At 67.6% G+C, this 19858-nt stretch overlaps 2 protein-coding genes across 4 annotated transcripts; both read right to left on the bottom strand.

Annotated features, from left to right (window-relative positions):
* Positions 1 to 1894: 1894 nt before the first annotated feature.
* Positions 1895 to 11100, bottom strand: TNKS1BP1 (tankyrase 1 binding protein 1). 2 transcript variants are annotated; one of them, XM_034061455.1, is made up of 13 exons: positions 10931 to 11100; positions 10745 to 10824; positions 10147 to 10277; positions 9352 to 9976; positions 8748 to 8820; positions 7164 to 8321; positions 4434 to 6676; positions 3315 to 3636; positions 3025 to 3157; positions 2851 to 2957; positions 2606 to 2772; positions 2283 to 2348; positions 1895 to 2030 (listed from the first exon to the last, which is right to left on the bottom strand). In XM_034061455.1, exons 3-12 carry the CDS (start codon positions 10229 to 10231, stop codon positions 2288 to 2290), a joined length of 4974 nt encoding a protein of 1657 aa, XP_033917346.1. In that variant the 5' UTR covers positions 10232 to 10277; positions 10745 to 10824; positions 10931 to 11100; the 3' UTR covers positions 1895 to 2030; positions 2283 to 2287. The 2 variants fall into 2 exon arrangements, with proteins under 2 accessions (XP_033917346.1, XP_033917347.1); XM_034061456.1 differs by having other exon boundaries at positions 3315 to 3633; positions 10931 to 11099.
* Positions 11101 to 12220: 1120 nt separating this feature from the next.
* On the bottom strand, positions 12221 to 19620 carry SSRP1 (structure specific recognition protein 1). Of its 2 annotated transcripts, none has more exons than XM_034061497.1 (17): positions 19543 to 19620; positions 18837 to 18956; positions 18417 to 18602; positions 18185 to 18290; positions 17537 to 17727; positions 17223 to 17453; positions 17025 to 17128; positions 16786 to 16914; positions 15830 to 16051; positions 15692 to 15764; positions 15057 to 15195; positions 14941 to 14986; positions 14267 to 14390; positions 13412 to 13582; positions 13015 to 13106; positions 12752 to 12935; positions 12221 to 12520 (listed from the first exon to the last, which is right to left on the bottom strand). In XM_034061497.1, the coding sequence occupies exons 2-17, from the start codon at positions 18888 to 18890 to the stop codon at positions 12452 to 12454; spliced, it is 2121 nt and encodes a 706-aa protein (XP_033917388.1). In that variant the 5' UTR covers positions 18891 to 18956; positions 19543 to 19620; the 3' UTR covers positions 12221 to 12451. The 2 variants fall into 2 exon arrangements, with proteins under 2 accessions (XP_033917388.1, XP_033917389.1); XM_034061498.1 differs by lacking the exon at positions 19543 to 19620 and adding an exon at positions 19511 to 19537.
* Between the last annotated feature and the right edge of the window lie 238 nt (positions 19621 to 19858).

Below are 19858 nucleotides of genomic sequence, written 5' to 3'. Positions count from 1 at the left end.
TGCTCCAGCTCGCACCCAAGTGTCAAACACCGGCCCCGGGGGCAGAGAATGCGGCTCCGAGCACCCCAACAGCACCGGGGGGGACCGGGGAGGGGGAGAAGCCCCGGTGGGGTGGGGGGGACCCGGGTCTGCCAGCGAAGCCCAAATGTGCCCTTGGGGTGTCAGCTCCGGGGTATCGCACCCTGGCTGCAGTTCCCACACTGGGGTGTTGTGCGGAGGGGGTGTTTGCATTTGGTGGTTTGCATTTGGGACTTTGGCGTTTGGATGCTGCAGGGAACGTTTGGTGTTTGTTTGGTGTTGGGCGTTTGGCGTTTGGCGTCCTGGGACTCGCGTTTTGCCTCCAGGGGTTCGCACTCTGCAAACGCTCCAGGAGGGTCCCAAAGAGCCGCAATTCCCGTCCGAGGCGCTGGGAGCGTTCACACAGACCGGGGGGGGGGGGGGGGGGGGAGGGGCGGCCGGGACCCCCCTGTCTGCAGAGAGCGTCGGGAGCTGCCGAGGCTCCCGGGATGCGCTGCCCGGAGCAGCTGCAGCTCGGTCGGGCCAAAGGCACCCAGGCAGGATCGGGCTGGGGGCTCCCACCGCCCATGGAGCCGCCTTACCCCGGGCTGAGCCCTCCCGGTTCCAGCTCTGGGGACAGCTCCGGTGGGAGCCGGCACAAGGGGAGGTGTGAGAAGCCACGAGAGCCCCGGGGGGGCCGGAGCGAGCAGGAGCCGTTTGTTGTTGGAACAGGGGCACGGGAGGGGGACGGGGGTGGGAACGGCTGAGAACCGGGAGAGGAGCGAGAATCCCGGGAAAGGGGGGGGTGGAATGCGGGGAGCTCCATGGGGTCTCCGGGAATAGAAACCGAGGGGTGCGGGAGAGGTTGGGGCTGGGGAATGAGGGTGCGGGACCTCGGGGGAACCAAACCAGCGCCCAAAGGGGACCGAGCAGCAGCAGCCGGGGAGGGCAAACCGGGGGCGATGGGGTGGAGATAACGAGCACCAGCGGCAGATAACGAGCACTGAGGCGATAACGGGCACTGACGCCTGCAGGGGACCGGGATGAGCCTGGCCGGGCTCCATCACCCGCGGTGCGAGCTCAAGTTAAAAGCCGCTATTTGAGGAAGGAAGAAAGGGCCGGACCCCCCCCTCCCGGGCGGGGGGAGCCGCTCCCGGGCCCCATCAGCCGCTGAACGGGCCAGAACAGGGACATGACCCCCCCTGGTGCCGCCGCGAAGGAGCTGCTCAGCCCCGGGAGCGCCGTTAACACCGAGCCCGGCTCCTCCCGTCCCTGTGGGGAGCGCAGTGAACGCTTCCCGGAGCCGGCCAAGAGCCGCCGGCGAGGCCGGGGTGGGGGGGACACAAAGGCCCGGTCACCCCCGGGGGGGTTCGTGCAGCGGCCGGGGCTGCCCCGGTTGTCACCGGTGGGCTGGTACCGGGTCACGAGCGCCGGTATCGGAAGCGCCATGAGCCGGGGGCGCTGAGCCCGGCTGCGGGGGGCGATGCAAGGGGCGGCCCACGGGCACCGGCAGCCCCATCCCGGGGCCGCAGGGAGCACCGCCCGCAGCAGCGGCTCAAGGGAGCCAGGCCCGAGGGGAAGAAGCCGAGACTTGGCTGCGGCTCCAGGATGGATCCGGGGTCGGGGAGCGAGGCTTTGCCAGGGAAAGGCTGAGCCCATGGAGCAGCCGCCACGTTCCCCGGCTCAGACCCCACCGCCGGGTGTGGGGCAGGAGCTGCCCCATGGGAGCCGGAGCCCCCGAGCAGCCGTGGGGCCGGGGACCCCCATCCCGGTACCGCAGCCCCGCGCCCCCCCCCAGCTTGGGCAGGCCCAGAGCCCAGCGCGGACACGGAGCTCCTCCTGGTGGCAGCGCCCGCAGCCCAGGGCAACCCGGGGGCGCTGAGGAAGAGCCAGGACCCCCCGAACCAACCAGAGAAGTTTTATTGTCCTGTTCAAGTGGGTGTGGGGGGGTCAGGGACCCTGCGAGCATGGTACAAAGTGCATAGATGTGTGTGAGTGTTCTGATCCGGGGGCAGCAGCCGGAGAGGGGGAGCCTGGAAGAGACAGTGGGAACAGGGGGTGAGGGGCCCTGGGGGATCCAGCGCCGGGGGGGTCCCGGCTGGAGCAGGAGGGATGGAGGGGGTCACCCCTCCTGGCAGCAAGGACTCAGGGACAGGGGGACATGCTCCCACCCCTGCGGTGCCACCGCTTCCCCCTCCAGCCCCCTGGGACACAGGAGGGGTGTGGGGAGGGGTCGGGGGGGGGGGGGGGTCTGCCCCCAGTGTCCCCTCAGCTCCTGCACTCACCCCCCTCAAGGTTTCTTCTTCTTCAGCTTGAGCGCTTGCAGCCAGTGTGGGGGGGAGGCCTCAGACCTGCAGGGGTGGGCACAGTGTGAGCCCCCCAAAACCACTGATGGACCCCCTCGGGAGCCCCAACACCCCCCATGGTCCCTCAGGAACCCCCAAGCCCCCTCACCCCTATGCAGAACCCCTGCTGGAGCACCAAAGTGGGTGGCAGCTCCCCCCAACCCTACCCCCACGCTTCAGCATCCTCCCAGCACCCAGTGCTTGTGGGTGCACATACTCCCCCAAAGCTGTGCCCCCAAGCAGCCCCTGTGCCCCGCTCTCACCCCGAGGACCTCTCAGGTTTGGGGGGCAGCACCAGGGGTTTCCCACTCAGGCCGGGGATCTTGCAGGACTTGGAGCGCTGCACATGGGGCTCCCGAGGGGGGGTCACTTTGCTGTCCCCCGGGGGGGTCCCCTCCTCTGCCGAGCGGTTCCGGCCTCGCAGCTTGGCCTGGGGGCAGACAGGGGGGTGCGGGTGGGCTCCGGGGGCTCCGTGTGCCCCCCGCCTGCACCCCCCGCGGGTCCTCACCTTGAGCGCGGCCGCGCTGAGGCTGGGGAACAGCGGCCCCCTCCCGGCCCTGCCCGGCCGCCGGCTCCGGGGCTCTGCTGCCGCCTCGTCCTCGGGGGTCCGGGGCTCTGTGCACGGACAGGGTCAGCTCAGCACCGCCCCCCTCCCGCCCCCCCCCCGCCCCTCGGGCCTCACCGCTGCAGTCACGGAAGAGCCAAGTGTCCCCGTCGGGGCCGGTGGACGGGCGCAGCACCGGGGCCCGGTGCCGCCGCTGCCGGCCCAGCTCGGCCTTGCTGCGGAGCACGCGGCTGTCCAGCACCTCCGCGTCCTGCGGGCACAGGGGAGGGTCAGCACCGGCCCCCACAGAGCCCTGCAGGGGCACCGGGGACCCCGCAGCCCGTGGGGACAGGAGCCCCATCTGCAGAGCAGTCTCTGTGAGGGACCCCAGTGCCCTACAAGTGGCTGCTGCTGCCACCCCCCCTCACCTCCAGGAAGGTGAACTCCTGCCCGGCGAGGTCCGGGGGTGCCTCGGGATGTGGGGTACCCACGGGGAGCCACTTCTCCTCCCAGCTGGGAGGTCTCTTCCCATCCAGGTGGTCCGAGGGGGCTGCTGCACTCCCTGTGTCCAGTGGGGTCCCGCCGACAGCCTCTGGCAGCGGAGAGGAAGCCCCAGGGCTCCGTGGGGCAGGGCCCAGCTCCAGGGGGTCCCTCTCCTCCTCTGTAGGGCTGGGTGGGTCGGTGCAGGGGGACCCCACAGCCGGGGGTTCACCCATCTGCAGGATGGGGTCCCAGAGACCAACGCTGCTGCTGGGAGAGACGAGACCCTCAAGTTCCTCCAGCTCCAGCACGAACCCCCCCCTGCCCCACTGAGCAGGGCAGGACCTGGGGATCCAGGCCTGTTCCCTCTCCCAGGACATCACACCAAGGGCAACTCCGGGAAGTTCCCAAAGCCCCTTCCAAGGGCTGAGGAGGGCAGGGAGGCTGCCAGGCTCGCAGGGGACCTTGCAACAGGGAAAGGGGTCAGACCCCCAACAGGGTCACCGGCTCCGGAAGGACCAGAGGGACATGGGGTGACCAGGAGCAGGGGGAGCACAGGGCACCCAGGGTGCAGGGTTTGGGGGCTCCCCACGTCCCACACAGTCAGCCAAGCTGAGGCCTTCCCCCGGCCCATGGGACTTCCCACTTCCTGCAATCCCTGTTTTCAGGCAGCCTGAGAGAATTTCTCATCTGGGGAATCCCCAGCTCCGTAAGTTGCCTGGAATCAGGGTTCCCACATCCCAGTGAAGCAATAAGGGCACAGGGATAATTGTGCCAGTGCCAGGGGAACAGCAGCACTTGGCACACAGCTCCCCACGTCACAGAGATGCTCAGAAGGCATCGCCCCTCCTGGATCAGCTCAAGGCTGCAGATCCTGCCGGGAAAACCCATTCCCCAAAACGCTCCTGCTGCAGCTGTGGGGCAGGAGGCTACAGGCACACAGGAGGAGTGGGGCAGGACCCCAGCACGGGGCCCGCGGTGCTGGGAGCCCACACACAGCACAGGGAGGACACCCGAGAGGACGGAGCCTTCCCAGGGCCGCGCTGCCGCCGCCAGCACCCCCATACCTGTGCACGGAGCTGGTGTCACCTCCCCGGTGCCGCTCCCCGGTGTCCCGGCTCCGGGCAGCGCAGCGGGCACTGAACGCATCAGCCCATTCCCGGCGCTGGGCCTCTGCATCGCCACAGCCATGCTCCTGCAGGCCGGCTCCTCCCGATGTGCCGCAGGGGACATCACGGTGCTGGTCCTCTGGGGCTCCCATCGCACCCACCCAGGGCATGAAGCCACCGGTGGACACTGCGGCGCTGGAAGGACCCAGCTCCTGCTCTGTGCCGGTGCTGCTGAACTGGCTGTGGCACTCAGCATCTCCAGGCTCCTCAGCCCAGTCCCTGGTGCCAGCGGCACTGTGTTCAGTGCTGCCACAGCCAGGATCCTGGGATGTGGGATCGGGGCAGGGGGAGCTGGGGAACTCCTTCCCATCGGCAGCAGCATCCACTGGCTCGGTTTGGCTGGGGCTGCGGCCAGACCTGACCTCAATCCCTTCTTCTCTGGTGTCTGCAGAGCTGCACTCGCTGGCCCAGGTCAGGCTGCCAGGGCTGAGCTCCAGGACCTGGCTCTCCATGTCCCTACTCCTGTGTCCATCAGCCTCAGCTGCTCTGCTGGAGCTGAGCTCCTGCTCCTGGCTCTCCATGTCCCTGGTGCTGTGCTCCTCATCCCAGGCTGGTTTGTTGGGTTTGAACCCACTGTCCTGGCTCTCCAAGTGTCTGGTGCTAAATCTGTCCTCCCAGGCCAGGCTGAACTCCCTGTCCTGGCTCTCCATGTCCCTGGTGCTGCACTCACTGGCTTCGGTTGCTCTGCCAGGGCTGAGCTCCTCACCCCACGTCTCCACATCCCTGGTGCTGCGTTGATCATCCCAGGCCGATCTGCTGGGGCTGAGCTCCCTCTCCCAGGTCTCCATGACCCCGATGCTGTGCTCGCTGGCTTTGGCTGGTCTGGCAGGGCTGAACTCCCTGTCTTGGGGCTCCATGTCCCTGGTGCTGTATCCATCAGGCTCAGTCAGTCTGCTGGGACTGAACTGGTCCAGGCTCTCCACATCCCTGGTGCTAAATCTGTCCTCCCAGGCTGGTCTGCTGGGTTTGAACTCCCCATCCTGGCTCTCCATGTCCCTGGTGCTGCCCTCACTGGATTTGGCTGATCTGCTGGAGCTGAACTCTCCCTCCTGGTTCTCCATGTCCCTGCTGCTGTACTTGCTGTCCCAGGCTGGTCTGCCAGGGCAGAATTTCCAGGCCTGGTCCTCCATGTCCCTGGTGCTGCATTCACTGGTCCAAGCAGGCCTGCTGGGGCTGAACTCCTGGTCCTGGCTCTCCATGTGCCTGGTGCTGTATCTGTCCTCCCAGGCAGGTCTGCTGGGGCTGAATTCCAGGTCCTGGCTCTCCATGTCCCTGGTGCTGTATCCATCGGCCTCCGCTGGCCTGCTGAAGCTGAACTCCCTGTCCTGGCTCTCTGTGCCTTGGGTGCTGCATTCACCAGTCCAAGCTGATCTGCTGGGGCTGAACTCCCGGTCCTGGCTCTCCATGTCCCTGGTGCTGTATTGGCTATCCCAGGCCACCCTGCTGGGGCTGAACTCTCTGCCTGCGGTCCCAGTGTCCCCAGTGCTGGATCTGCCAGCCCAACCCAGGGTGAGATCCTTGTCCGTGGTCTCAGCATCCCTACTGCTGTATTTACTGGTCCAGTCTGGGCTGAGCTCCCTGTCCTTCATCTCTGGATCCCTGCAGCCGTACTGGCCAGCCCATGCCGGTGTGGTGGCCTGGTCCTGGCTCTCCCGATCCCCGGAGCTGTACTTGCTGGCCCAGCTGGGCTGCCTGGAGCTCAGCTCCTCATCCTGGCGCTGGGCTCCCCCCGCGCTGTAGCTGCTGCTCCAATCGGTGTTCCCAGAGCCAATCCTGTCCCTGCTGCCAGTGCTGTCCAAGCCGTAGCCGGTGCCCCACGTGGGTTTGCTGGCACCGAAGTCCTGTTCCTGCCGGCAGCTCTCCCCAGCACCAGGGGCTTTGTGCCAGTCGCTGTGGCCCAGCCCCGCGTCTCCCGGCAGCTCGGTCCCTCGGCAGCCGCTGCCCCAGTCGCTCCTGGTGGTGCCGAAGGGCTGGTCCCCAGCCCCGGTGCTGCCCCAGCTCTGTTCAGTCCTGAGCTCCCGGTCCCGCTCCGGCTCCCGGGGCCAGTCTGTCTCCTGGGTCCAGCGGAAGGCGCTGCCGGGACTGGGGGTGCTGATGCCAAATTCACTGCTCAGGTCCTTTCGTGACCAGCCGAGCAGGCCCTGGGCAGGGACAGGACAGGGGCTAAGCGGGGGTCTCAGTCCCGGCTCAGCGGCAGAGGGAAGCTGGGGAGGTGCAGCCACAGGGAGCCCCCCTTGGGTGCCCAGGGCACACGCAGGGGCCCATCCTGAAGAGAGCCCAGATCCCAGCACCAGCCCCCCCCGCCCCACGGGGCCCCATTCCCACCGGGAGCTGCCGGCTGCCCCGGTACTCACGGTGCCTGCCCAGAGCCCCCCCCGGCCCGGCTCATCCCGCAGCCGCTCCTGCAGCTCCAGGTTGCTCAGCAGCCGCCGCAGTGTGGCCGTGGGCCCTGGCTCGCCGGCCATGGCTCCCGCACGCGGCAGCCGCACCCCGGCTCTCCCTGCAGCACGCTCGGCTCAGCCTCCACCCATCCTGACCCATCCCATCCCAACCCACGTACAGGAGCCGGCACCACACACGCCACACCGACACGGTGCCGTGTTAACCCTTGCACTGCGGAGCCCTCACCTCTGTGCCTTGTCCTGTGTGGGCTCCAGGTGATGCCAACAGCTCCATCAGCCAGCCCGGATCACTGGGCACATCTCGGCTCCTTGGGGACCCTCCAGCAGGGCCCGGCCCCCCAGGGCCCTGCAGGCTCAGTGCAGAGTCGCCCTCCGGTGCCCACACCGAGCCAGTCCCCGTGGCTGGAGCCGGTGGGGCTGGATGCAGTGGGGCGGCCTCGCTGTGGGGCTCAGGCTCAGCCGGGTCCTGGCCAGGCTCTGTCACGCACAGTGTCACATCCTGCTCTGCCTCCCCATCATCATCCTCCTCCGGGGAGCTCTCAACCTCTGCGTGGGCCACGGGCCCCCCCGGACACGGGGCCCCCTCTGCTCCCCGGGGGCCGGGCTCAGCCGCTCCAGGGGCCGGGTCCTCCCCGTCCGAGTCGCCTGTCTCCCGGATGGGGGAGCGGGGGGGGGATGGGACCCGGCGGCCCCCCCGTGCTGGGAACGTCCACTCAAAGGACTGGGAGAGGCTCCAGCCGGACTCGCTGCCCAGGGCCGGCTCCACAACAGGGTCCCCGGGCTGGGGCAGGGCACCCAGCGAGCCCCCCAGCCCCCCTAGGCCCTGCCCCGCAGGTGGGGGCCGCAGGACCCCCTCTGATGAACGCCTGCAGGGGGGAGCGGGGCTGAAGTTGGGACCCTCAGAGGACAGTGGGGGTGCCGCGGGGTCATCGGGTCCCTCCGGGGAGCCCGGGGGGCGAGAGACGTTACCCAGGGGCTCGGGGGGTGGGCTGGGGGAGGCCGGGCACTGGACAGCAGCCTCGGGAGAGCCGGGGGGGCAGGTGGTCCTGGGGGGCAGCTCGGGAGTGCCGGGGGGGGTGGCATTATCAGGGGACCCCTCTCCAGGCGTGTGGGGGGAGCCGGGGGAGCGGGAGATGCTGAGCTGAGGCTCGGCTGTGGAGGAGGGAGCCCCGGGAGCCTGGCTAGAGGCGACCGAGGCGCTGGCTGGAGGCCGGGATTCGGGGGAGCCGGGGGCCCGTGTGGGGGAACCGGGGGCCAGGAGCTCGGGGGGGGCATGGGGGGAGCCGGGGGCTGCAGGGTAGGGCTGGGAGGGAGCCCCTGGGGCCGGAGCTGGGCAGGAGGGGGGCCTGGGAGAGCCAGGGGGGCCCAACTGCAGAGAGGAGAGCTGTGGAGAGAGCCGGGGGGGGGCTCGTCACCCAGGGGAGCCCCCGGGGATCACCCCCAAAGCACAGCCCCGAGGCCCGGGGAGGGCCCCCCCACCCCACACACCCCCTCGAGGCAGGAGCTGCCCCTCTTCCCCCCAGCACCCAGGTGCTCCCTGCCCGGCAGGACCCGGCCGTGCCCGAGCCCCCCCCCCCCGGCAGATGGAGAGGAAGAACTGAAGCAGGAGCAGCCAAACCCCAGCCCGAGCCCCAGCGCGGGGCTCAGCACCCCCGTGCCAGCATCACCATCACCCTGCCCATCGCTGCCCGTGCGGAGCCCCCCCCCGGCCCCGAGCCGGATTCACGCACCCCGCAGAGAGGGAGCCCCGGAGGAGACAGGAGAGCCCCGAAGGAGAGAGCGGAGCCGGGCGGGCGCGGCCACAACTCACGTCAGGGGGGGAGCTTGGCCTCCGGTGTCCGCGGGGGGCCCCGGCGCTGCTCGGGCCGGCGGGGGGGGAGCCGCTGCCGGACAAACGGGAACGAGCGTTAATCCCCTCCCTGCTCCCAGCTCCTGCCGCACCCGACACCGAACCGGGGGGGGGATGGGGGGGGCAAATCGGCCCCGGTCCCACTTCCCGGGGATTGTCGGTCCCGGCGGAGCCCGTTTCTCACACCGGGGTTTAAAATAGCCGGGTCCTGCTCCCTGGAGATGCCGGCTCCGGGAGCGGGGCCAAGCGCTGGCTCCCACCCAGCACATCCTGCACCGGAGCCACCCGGGAACCAGGGAACGTTTCCCAAGGGGAGCGACCCTCTCCCCGTTATTCCCAGCCTCGGGCAGTGCTGTCCAGCCACGGGAGCCCGGCTGGCTCCAGGCCCTGCCCCCGGGGCCACGGAGGCAGCTCCTCAACCGGGACAGCTCGTTCCTGTGGTCTGCATAAGCTGCCAGCGCGGCCCCGGCCTTCCCATGGTGGACACCGGAGCTCAGCTCCGTTATCCCCGTTCCCAGGATGACCCGGAACAACGGCCCCACAACCTCACGCCACAGCTCCTCACCTCGTCTCGGCTGTGGGGTGTCCGTCGTCCCCCGGCCCCGGCTCACCCGCCGCGGGTTGGGGGGCGTCGCCAGGGGCAGCTCCCTCCACCTCCCCACTGGGGCGCCTCCGGAAGGCGGTGAAGGGCTTGGAGCCGAAGCGCAAGGAGAGGTCGGGACAGAGCCGGGCTCGGTCCGGGCTCCCTGGGCCCTCCCTGGTGTCCATCTTGGCCAGGATCTGCTCCACGGTGGTGCCCGGGAACCGCTCCGGTTTGATGGCCACTGGCACCGGGGTCACCTTGAAGGGGGCCGGGCCCTTGCGGGAGGGGGTCGGTGGCAGGGGGGACTCCTCACCGGGGGTCACTCCTGTGGCCTCCCCAGCTGCTGCTGCAGGGGAGGGCAGCCCCTTCTCGATGAGGGGCTCTTGATGGGGGGATTTGATGGTAAAGGAGGGCCGGCGAAGAGGCCCCCCCATGCTGCCAGTGCCATAGGGCTGGGGCCCGGCCAGGCGGTTCATCTTCTCTGCTGAGGGCAGCTCAGGCCGCGGGTGCCGCGGGGCCGGTGGTGGCAGCGGGGTCTTGGCGGGCACGGCCGGCTTGGGCAGCACATGGGGCTTGGGCCGCAGCGGGGGCTTGGGCCGGGCAGTGCCTGTGGGGCAGTGAGGAGACACCGCGCTGGGGGAGCTCCATGGCCAACGGGAGCCAATGGGGTGCTCCTGGCTGGGAACAGACCCCAGCATCAGCTTGGCATCCCCGGGGGCTCCCCAGGACAGCCCAGCACAGCAACACCCCCCGGTTCCTCCCACCCATGGGACTGACCTGTGTCAGGGCTGCCGCCCGCCAGCCCCCCGGTGCCCGCCGGTGCAGTGCAGGGCAGGGCCGGGTGCAGGGGCTGCGAGGCCATGGCCAGACTGGGACCGGGACTCGCTGGGCACGGGCAGGGTCAGCCCCTGGGGAGACAGAGAGAGGGGGAAGAGGCGTTTTGGGGCGCTCTGAGGCTGGCAGCACCCTGTGAGCAGCAGCCGCATTGTGCCAGGTGCCAATCTCCCAGTGCCAAACCCTCGTGTCCACCTGCACCGGGGCCACGTGCCAAAGCACCGCCCCCCCGCACCCCTCCCTGTGCCGGTGCCACCCTTGGTTCACTGCCCCGGGCCGCCTGTGCCACGACACCGGGACCCCAAAACCCGGGTGAACCCCTCTCTGCCCGTACCCCCGGTACCCCCCCAGTCATCCCCATGCATCCGTAGCCGCGCACCCCCCCCGGCTCCCCACAAACGCTGCCCCATTCCCCATTTACTGCCCCGAGCCCATCCCAGCGCCCTCCAACCGCACCCCAAACGCTGGCCCGGCCCAAATACCCCCCCCCCGCCCCCCCCACAAGTGCCGAGCGCCCCGGGGGTCCCAGCGCCGCGCTCACCTCCCTGCCAGCGGCCGCATGTCCGGGGTGCGCCGGGGACACGGGGGTGCTGCCGCCGCCGCTCCCGTGACTCACCGGGGCTGCGGGGACAGGAAAAACCCGCTCGGTGCCTCCTCCCCGCCCGGCCCGGCCCTGCCCTCCCCTCCCCGCCGGGGCCCACCCCCTTCCCCGGGCGTCACAACCCACATCTGGAAACCATCGGGGTTCCGGGTGTGGGTCCGTCCGCTCCGCCGCGGCCTATGCCCTCTGCCGCGGCACCGGAGCCCTCGCTCCAGCACGGGAGTAGGCCGCAACCAGCGGGCCTAGGCTTGTTGCCATGGCAACGGAGCCCCCCACTGGATTTAGGTGACGGCCCCGGGCCCGTTGCGGCCGTCGGGGGCCGAACCCGCTGGCTCCCCTCGGGCTCGGCCCCCGACGGCCACAACGGCCCCACTGAAGGGTTAACCGCGGGTCCGGTGTCCCGGTTCCCCGGTAAGGCCCATCCCGGTGCAGCGACCCCCGCTCACCCACTGCCGCTGGCCACGCCCCCTCGCCCCTCCCTCAGCCAATCAGAAGCCGCGGCGGGACAGACGCGGCCCCGGCGCCGCGTGGCCGGGCAGGGCCCATAGAGGAGACGGGCTAGAGCGGCACCCGGCGAGGGTGGGACAGCCATAGAGCGCGGGGTTGACGGGTGGCAGAGCGCCCCCAGCAGGGCTGGAGGTCTCAGAAGAGGGCTCATCCTCATGGGAGAGGTCGGTAGGGGGAGAAGGGGAAAGGGGGAGAAGGGGAAAAGGAAAAAGCAGGGAAAGGGGAAGGAAGAAATAGGAAGGGGAAAGGAGAGGGAAGGGGAAGGAGGAGGAAGGGGAAGGAGGAGAAAAGGGGAGGGAAGAAGCAGGAAGGGAACAGGGAAAAGGGAAGAAAAAAAGAAGGGAAGGAGGAGGGAAGAGGATGGAATAGGGCAAAGAGGGAGGAATAGGGCAGAAGGGGACAACAGAGTATGGAAAGGGACAAAGAGAGAGACACTTCCTTAGGGACTGCAGTGACAGGACAAGGGGTAACGGGTTAGAACTGAAACAGGGGAAGTTTAGTTTGGATCTAAGGAAGAAATTCTTTGCTGTGAGGGTGCTGAGGCACTGGAATGGGTTGCCCATGGAGGCTGTGAATGCTCCATCCCTGGCAGTGTTCAAGGCCAGGTTGGATGAAGCCTTGGGTGCCATGGTTTAGTGTGAGGTGTCCCTGCCCATGGCAGGGGTTGGAACTGGGTGATCTTGAGGTCCTTTCCAACCCAAACTGCTCTATGATTCCATGAAAGAGGATGGAAAGGGATGAAAGGGGACAGAATGGGGCAGAAGGGGATGGAAGAGGATAGGAAGGAAGGGGGTGGAAAGGGGTAGAAGGGGACAGTAGGGAATGGAAGGGGGCAGAAGGGGATGGAATGGGATGGGAATGGGAGGGAAGGGCCCCCCCAGCCCCTTTGCCACCACAGCCACGCTCCCACCCTGGGTGGGTTTTTTTATTCAATCCCAGTTTCCACGGGAACAGACCCAAAATACAAAAAACCCAATGGGGGGAAGGGGGAACCAGCCGAGCGCTACCAAAGAGCTGCGGGGCTGGGAGGGGACCCCCCCAGACACCCAGCACCGGCAGGCGCAGGGGGGGCCCAGCAGGCCCTGCAGCTGGTCCCTGCTGTGGGCGCCCGGTCCAGGACCCCCCCAGGACAGGGATGGATCAATCGGAGCCTGAGGCGGAGTCCGAGGAGCTGCGGCGGGGGCTGGGGGCTCCCTCCTCCTCCGAGTCCTGCAGGAAGGGACAAGGATGTGGTGTCAGCAGGGACACGAGGGTGACGGCAGCGTCACTGGGGGACAATGAGGTCCCCACCTCTCCCGTACCCCCATGGGGTGACCATGGAGGTAGCACACAGAAGCCACCCCCAGCAAGGACCATGCCCAGCCCCATCAGACAAGCCCCACAGCAGGACAGGGGTGTGGGTCCCCCCCAGGGGCAGGGGCTGCCCCAGCTCTATCCCACCTCCTTCTTGCTCTCGGCAGAGGAGCTCTCGTCGCTGGACACAAACTCTTTGCTCTTGAAGCTCTCGTTGGAGCTCTTGGCCGGGGACTTGCTGGAGGACAGAGACTTGGAGCTGGTGCCTTTCCTCTCCGCCTTCCCCTTCAGCTGCTTCTCCTGCTTCTTCTTCTTCTTCTTGGACTTCTCCCTGTGCACGGCAGGAAGGAGGGGACGTTACCACCGCCCCCAGCCCGGCCCCACGGAGCTGCCCCCAGCCCAGCACTCACGCCCGGGAGCTCTCTGCCTTGCTGCCCACGCTGTATTCCTTCATGGCCTTCTCGTAGTCCTTCCTGGCATCTTCCGCCTTGCGATCCCACTCCTGCCACAGGAACACGGGAATGGTGGGAATGGCTCCATCCTCCGGCACCAACAGAGCCTCAAACCATCCACTTCCCATGTGCTCCCTCCTTGGACCAAGCCTGTGCTCAGCCAACAGCCGCAACCCATCACCTCCCCACAGCCATGGGGACCTTCACAACGTCCTGTCTATGGAGCTCCAGGTTCCTGCAACCAAACAAGGGCCTCTCTGGCCTGCCCATGTCTACCCTCCCTTTATCCATCCCTCCCACATCCATCCTCCAGATTCGGCTCTCCCCACCAGCAGAAATGCACCCCATCCCTCACCTCTTTCTTCTCCTTGGACATGGCTTTCCAGAGCTCCCCGGCCTTCTTGGACAGGTCTGTGATGCTGATGCCAGGGTGGTCGGACTTGATGCGCTCCCGGCTGGCGTTCAGCCACAGCATGTATGCAGACATCGGCCGCTTCGGTGCGTTCGGGTCCTTCCCTTTCTTGCTCTGGGAGGCAGGAGCAGAGAGAACCAGTGTGAAAGACTCGACCAGCACCCCCCACTGCAGCCCTAGGGATGTGGGGCTGCCCCACAGCCACCGAAGGGCCAGTTCCTGGAGATCAGGCTCCCAACAAACAAAGGGACAGGCCAAGCCTTTGGGAAAGGTTCCAGGCTCTGGAGCCAGGCTGAGAGAGCTGGGCTGGGGCAGCCTGGACAAGAGAAGGCTCCTGAAGGGGAGACCTGAGAGCAGCTCCAGTGCCTAAAGGGGCTGCAGGAAACCTGGAGAGGGGCTTGGGACAAGGGCCTGTAGGGACAGGCCAAGGGGAATGGCTTGAACCTGCCCAAGAGAGGGGAGACTGAGCTGAGCTCTGAGGCAGAAGCTGTTCCCTGGGAGGGTGCTGAGGCGCTGGCACAGGGTGCCCAGAGAAGCTGTGGCTGCCCCATCCCTGGCAGTGCTCAAGGCCAGGTTGGACACAGGGGCTTGGAGCAGCTGCCCCAGTGGAAGGGGTCCCTGCCCATGGCAGGGGTTGGAGCTGGAGGAGCTTTGAGGTCCCTTCAGCCCACACCACTCTGACTCCTCCATAGGAGGCAGCAGGGCCAGGCTGGGCCCCGGAGCTGGTGGGGGGGCAGCACAGGGGCTGTGACGTGGCCCCAGCTGGGCTGCAGCAGCAGCAGAGCCTCAGCCCCTCACCTCCGAGTGCTTCCTGCGGGCCTTGCGCTCCTTCACCACCTTGGCTTTCTTGGCTGGTTTCTTGTCGTCGCGGTCGCTGTTGTTGTCACCGCTCGAGGACGTGGCTGAGGCGTTGCTGTCGAACCTGCGGGGCCCAGCACAGGGCTGGGGGATGCAGCAGCACCGGGGGCACTGGGCCCTGCCCTCGGCTCCCCCCACCAACAGCAGTCGGTGAGCAGGAGCCTTCCGGCGCCGGAGCTGCTGTGCTGGTGCTGAGCAGCCCCCGGGGACCCTCCTTCCAGGAACACGGCTCCATCCCCACCTCCTGCACGGTTCTCCCCCAGCTCCTCCCCCCGGGCTGGACCCGCTCCTGCAGCACACACGGGTGCTGTGCTCTGCTCTCTCCCTCCCTCCCCCAGCTCCGAGCTGCATCCCAGCCTCATCCCAGCCTCATCTGCCTCCTCCCACTGCTCTCTCTGCTCTGGCTGCTGACGCCTCAGCAGGAGCCATCCGATGCCCTGAGTGCTGCTCCAACCCCTGAGAGCCCTCTAATGTCATTAGGATAGAGCGAGCTCACACTCTGAGGCCCAGGGGTGTGTAAAGTGATGCCGGCTGCAGCATCCCCAGCGCTCTCAGCCCCACACAGCACCTTCCAGAAGCTTCCCCCACAAGAAACCTGTCCAGCCCCTACTCACTCTTCAGCCACATCATCATCCTCTTCCCCAGGGTTGAAGGACTCATCTGGAAGCAGAGCACAGGGTCAGCTCTCAGCTTCCCCACAGCCGAGCACCCAGAGCCTGGTGCCCCTCACCCGTCTCCTCCCCGGAGCCGTCACTGCTGTCGTTGGCGTTCTCCTCCCGGATCTTGCCCTCCTCCTTCATCCTCTCCAAGTAGGCGTCGTGCTGGTCCTCATCTGAGTCGGCATATTCATCATAGCTCTGCTTCATGCCCTGTGGGACGAGCGGCATGAGGAGCACTGCCCATGAGCCTGCTCCAACCCCTCTGGGGACTGCAGCCCCCAGTGTCCTGTGCGGGCACAGCCCCAACCATGCAGGGCACTGCAGCAGGGACTGGGAGCAGGGACCAAGAGCAAGGACCGGGAGCAAAGACCAGAGCTAGGATCAGGGGGGACAGGAACCTCCTGCTCTCAGCAAGGCTCCCGAGGGAGGGGCAGAAACGTTATCAGAGTTAGCTGGGGGCCCCTTTCGCACATCATGCTGCAGTTACTGGGTTAAGAGGGACCACCACCAGGGCATGCAGAGGAAACCTGCACCAGGAGGAGGAAGAGGACAAAGAGGAAGGGGGATCGCACGGACCTTTTTCCTCTACAAGGGCAAGGAGAGAAGAGAGAGGTGAAAACTACCAGAAGAGAAGGGCAGAGGAGCAGAGGTGGGAGAGGGGAGAGCAGCCAGGCTGGCAGGGCTGCAGCTCTGCAGGGACAGGTACCTCCTTCAGGCCGCGGTTCTTGATGTTCAGCTTCTTGGCATTGACGAAGTCGAAGAGCTTCCCGTACTCCTCCCTGCGGGACAGGGGGGTGAGGGCCGGGGGCAGAGCCGGGGCCGGCGCACCCTGACCCGCACCCACCTCTCGATGCTGCTGAAGGTGTACTGCGTGCCCTGCTTGGTCTCGATCTCGAAGTCGAAGGAGCGGGTGGTGGTGGTGCCGCGGGCGAAGTTGACGAAGCTGATCTCATCGAAGCGGATGTGCACCGGGGGCTTGTGCACGTAGATGAACCCGCGCTCCAGCGGGTACAGCAGCCCCGAGCTCGCCTTGTACGAGCAGGTGATGCACTGAGCGCCCGAGTGCCTGCGGGATGCGCACCCTGAGCACCGGGGGGGGACAGGGCACCTCGGAGCCCCGTGGCTGCTCCTGGCCCCACACACAGCACCCTCCGAGCACAGCAATGGACAGAAAAAGGGGCCAGACCCATAGCCAAGGCCAGGGAGGGCTCTGAACCAGTGCCCTCAGCCCCCCAGAGCAGCAGCTCTCCCATTCTAGGAGCTCCCCATGACCCATCAGTGAGAGCTTGAGCCCAGAACCTCCCTGTGTGCTGGGCTGCACCCTCAGAGTGTGAGCAGCAGCTCAGGGAGGGGATCCTGCCCCTCTGCTGTGCTATGGGGAGACCTGAGAGCAGCTCCAGTGCCTAAAGGGGCTGCAGGAAAGCTGGAGAGGGGCTTGGGACAAGGGCCTGTAGGGACAGGCCAAGGGGAATGGCTTGAACCTGCCCAAGAGAGGGGAGACTGAGCTGAGCTCTGAGGCAGAAGCTGTTCCCTGGGAGGGTGCTGAGGCGCTGGCACAGGGTGCCCAGAGAAGCTGTGGCTGCCCCATCCCTGGCAGTGCTCAAGGCCAGGTTGGACACAGGGGCTTGGAGCAGCTGCTCCAGTGGAAGGGGTCCCTGCCCATGGCAGGGGTTTGGAACTGGATGCATTTTAAGGTCTCTTCCAACCCAAACCATTCTGTGTTCCTATGAGGCACTTGCCCTACAGCAGGAAGATCCCACATTCCCCCGTCCTTCGGGCAGCAGCAGCAGCATTCCTCACCCCTGGAAGTTCCCAGGCACGGTGATCTTGCGGTTGACCAGCGCCTTCATGACCCTGCTGACCATCTCGTAGAGGGACCCCGACATGTTCTTGGTGAGCCGCCCCTCAAAGCGTTTCTCCACCTCCTCCCTGTGCAGGTGCAGGGCCGTGGTGAGAGCAGGAGCCCAGCAGGTCCCTCACCTCCCTCCTGCTGCCCCAGAGCCAGGCCACGGAAGGGGCCGGGCAGGAGAGGAGCTCACTCATTCATGTTGAGGGTCAGGGAGATGTCCTCATCCTTGGAGAATAGCAGGATAAGGAAGTGGTAACGGGTCTGGCCTTGCTTTATTGGGGGGTCCAGGCTGATCTGAGGAGAGAAGAGGTGTTGAGGAGCTGAGATCCCCCTGCGCCCCCCATCACCACCCTTCGCAGGGCAGGGCAGGCCCCGGTGCCCCACTCACCACAAAGAACATCTGCCGCTGGTCCTTGTGCGGGAGTAGGAAGAGGCGCAGCACTGTGGTGTAGGGGATCTTGTAGTCGAAGGTCTTGCCATGCAGGTGCAGGAACGTGGGGTAGATGCGGATGTCATAGCGCCCGCGCGGCGTCAGACACTGCAGCTCCCGGAAGATGCAGATGGCATCGCCCGTGGCCTGGATCACATCCGCCTTGGAGAGCACGTTCTGGGCGAAGGCCTGCGAGGGGATGGAGCTGTGGTGGGGAGGAGGGACCCAGCCGGCCCCAGCACGGCCCCGGAGCAGCCCCACAGCCCACGCACCTCCACCGGGTCCACGCCGTCCTCCTGGGTTGGTGGCACGTAGAAGCGAACCTCCATGAGCGAGACCTCGGCATCATCGTTCTGGTGGAACTCCAGCGTCACCTCGTTCTTGCCCGTGGTGCACTGGGACACATTGCTCAGCGGGATCTCGAACACCGGCTGCTCCCCAATGTCAAAGGACAGGAGCTGCCCTGCGCCAGAGGATGTGCCTGTCACAGCAGGACCTGACCCACCTCGGCCCCAGACCCACCTCCAGCACCAGCCCCCCTCTCCTCCCCTACATTCCCTGCCTCATCTCCAGGCTTCCTCCTGGCTGCAGCCCTGGGGATGGGCACTGATCAGGCATGAACAGGAAGGAACCATCTGTTCCCATCTTTCCCCTGGTCTCAGTCCCAGGACTGAGCCACCAGCTCCCATGGCTCCTCCAGGATCCATCAGGCTCTGCCAGACCTTGCAGCTCCCACCCTGACTTTCCCTTTACACAGAGCATTCCCTGCTGCAGGAATCCCCTTTCCTGCCTCCCCTGGACCTGCCACCTCCTGCTCTCCCAGGCTCCATCCTGCCACCCTCCCCAGGACACCCCAGGCAAGCGGGTGGCTGCCTGAGGCACTGCAGGCACAGGGGTGGGAGCCCTCCAGCAGGACTCACCTCCGAACCTGACCGTGCCCCAGTTCCAGCCCTTCACGCACAGATCCTTCTCGGTCAGCTCCAGGCAATAATGGGTCTTGAAGAAATCCGAGAGCTTCTCGAACTCCTGGGATGGGGCAGCAGGAGGAGGTGTCAGAAACCACCACCCAGAGGCTGCTGCCAGCAGGGCTGGGGCAGGACCCAGCACATGGGGCTGGGGGCCCAGGTGCTGTCCCTGGTGCAGGGCACTCACCGACTCCCGGAACCCGTCGTACTTGTAGACATGGCCGTTCTTGGTGAGCAGCCGGAGGCCGTGGCCCAGCGCCACGCGTCGCCACACGCCCTCGGCCAGCTCCGAGGCCTGGATGTTGTCCACCTTCCCTGTCTTGCTGTTCTTGAAGATGACGCCCTGACGGCTCAGCCGCAGCCGCCCATCGTTCTGTGGGGCAGAGCCGTGGCCCCGTCACGGCGGCACCCCCGGCCCAGCCCTGCCCCTCGCACCCCTCAGCACCCACCTGGGGCACCGATGGGTTACAGGGGACCCCCTGCCCGCCCCACAGAGCCCCTGCAGCAGGCACGGGGGGACGGGAGCTGCTCCTGCTCCGGTCCCAACCGCAGCCCGGGCGCTCAGCGCTGGCTGCTCCGGTGCCCCCGGTGCCCCCCGCGTGCTCACCATGGAGCCCTTCACCTCCTGGTAGATCTCGTTGAACTCCAGCGTCTCGGCCATGGCGGCACCGGGACCAGGGGCTCGTGGAGCCGTCAGCGCTGCCCCCCTGCTGGCATCTCCCGGCACCTGTGGGGAGCAGGCAGGGATCGATCCCGGCCCCCCTCCCTGCCCCAGCACAGCCATGGACCGGGCCCCCCATCACCGGTGCCCCCCCCATCACCGGTGCCCCCCCCCATCACCGGTGCCCCCCCCATCACCGGTGCCCCCCCCATCACCGGTGCCCCCCCATCTCCGGTGCCCCCCCCATCACCGGTGCCCCCCCCCATCACCGGTGCCCCCCCATCACCGGTGCCCCCCCCATCACCGGTGCCCCCCCCATCACCGGTGCCCCCCCCATCACCGGTGCCCCCCCCCATCACCGGTGCCGCCCCTGCCCCCGGTCCCTCCGTCGGGCCCTTCCCCTACCGGTGCCCCCCCCGCACCCCAACCCCCCCCCCCCCCCCCGTTCCTCTTCCCCCCATCATGGCCTCCCCCCATCCCCGCGCCCACCCCCCCCCCCACCACCGGATTCCCCCCCCCCGTTCCCCCCCCCGGTGCTCCCCCTCCCCCCCACCCCCGTGCCCACCCCTCCCCCCCCCCGGTTCCCCCCCCGGTGCTCCCCTCCCCCCCCCCCCCCGCACCGCCGCCACTTTCCCGCCTGCGCAACACGAACCTCACGCGGAGCCTCCCCCGGGGCCGCCGCCGGAAGTCACCCCCACTTCCGCCATAGAGAGGAGCCGCTCTGGCCGCCGTGCGGGAGGACCGCGCTGTGCAGGCAACGGGGGAAGACCATAGAGCGCCCGGAGGACTCCGCCTAGAGAGGCCTCGGCACTCGGCTCCCGCCCTGCCATAGAGCTGGGATCGGAGCTGGGTAGAGCGGCCCCTCCGCCCGACCGCGCCTGCCACGCCCGGCACCATAGAGTTGATGGGCAGCGCCGGGCGGCCCCGGCCCCCGCAGTGGGGAACCCACAGACTGGAACCCCCAAACC

Source organism: Melopsittacus undulatus, chromosome 4 (genome assembly GCF_012275295.1).
Source record: "Melopsittacus undulatus isolate bMelUnd1 chromosome 4, bMelUnd1.mat.Z, whole genome shotgun sequence".
In the NCBI taxonomy this organism is placed as follows: Eukaryota; Metazoa; Chordata; class Aves; order Psittaciformes; family Psittaculidae; genus Melopsittacus; species Melopsittacus undulatus.
The sequence above is the reverse complement of the archived record's forward strand: the minus strand, read 5'-3'. Positions and strand labels throughout refer to the sequence as shown.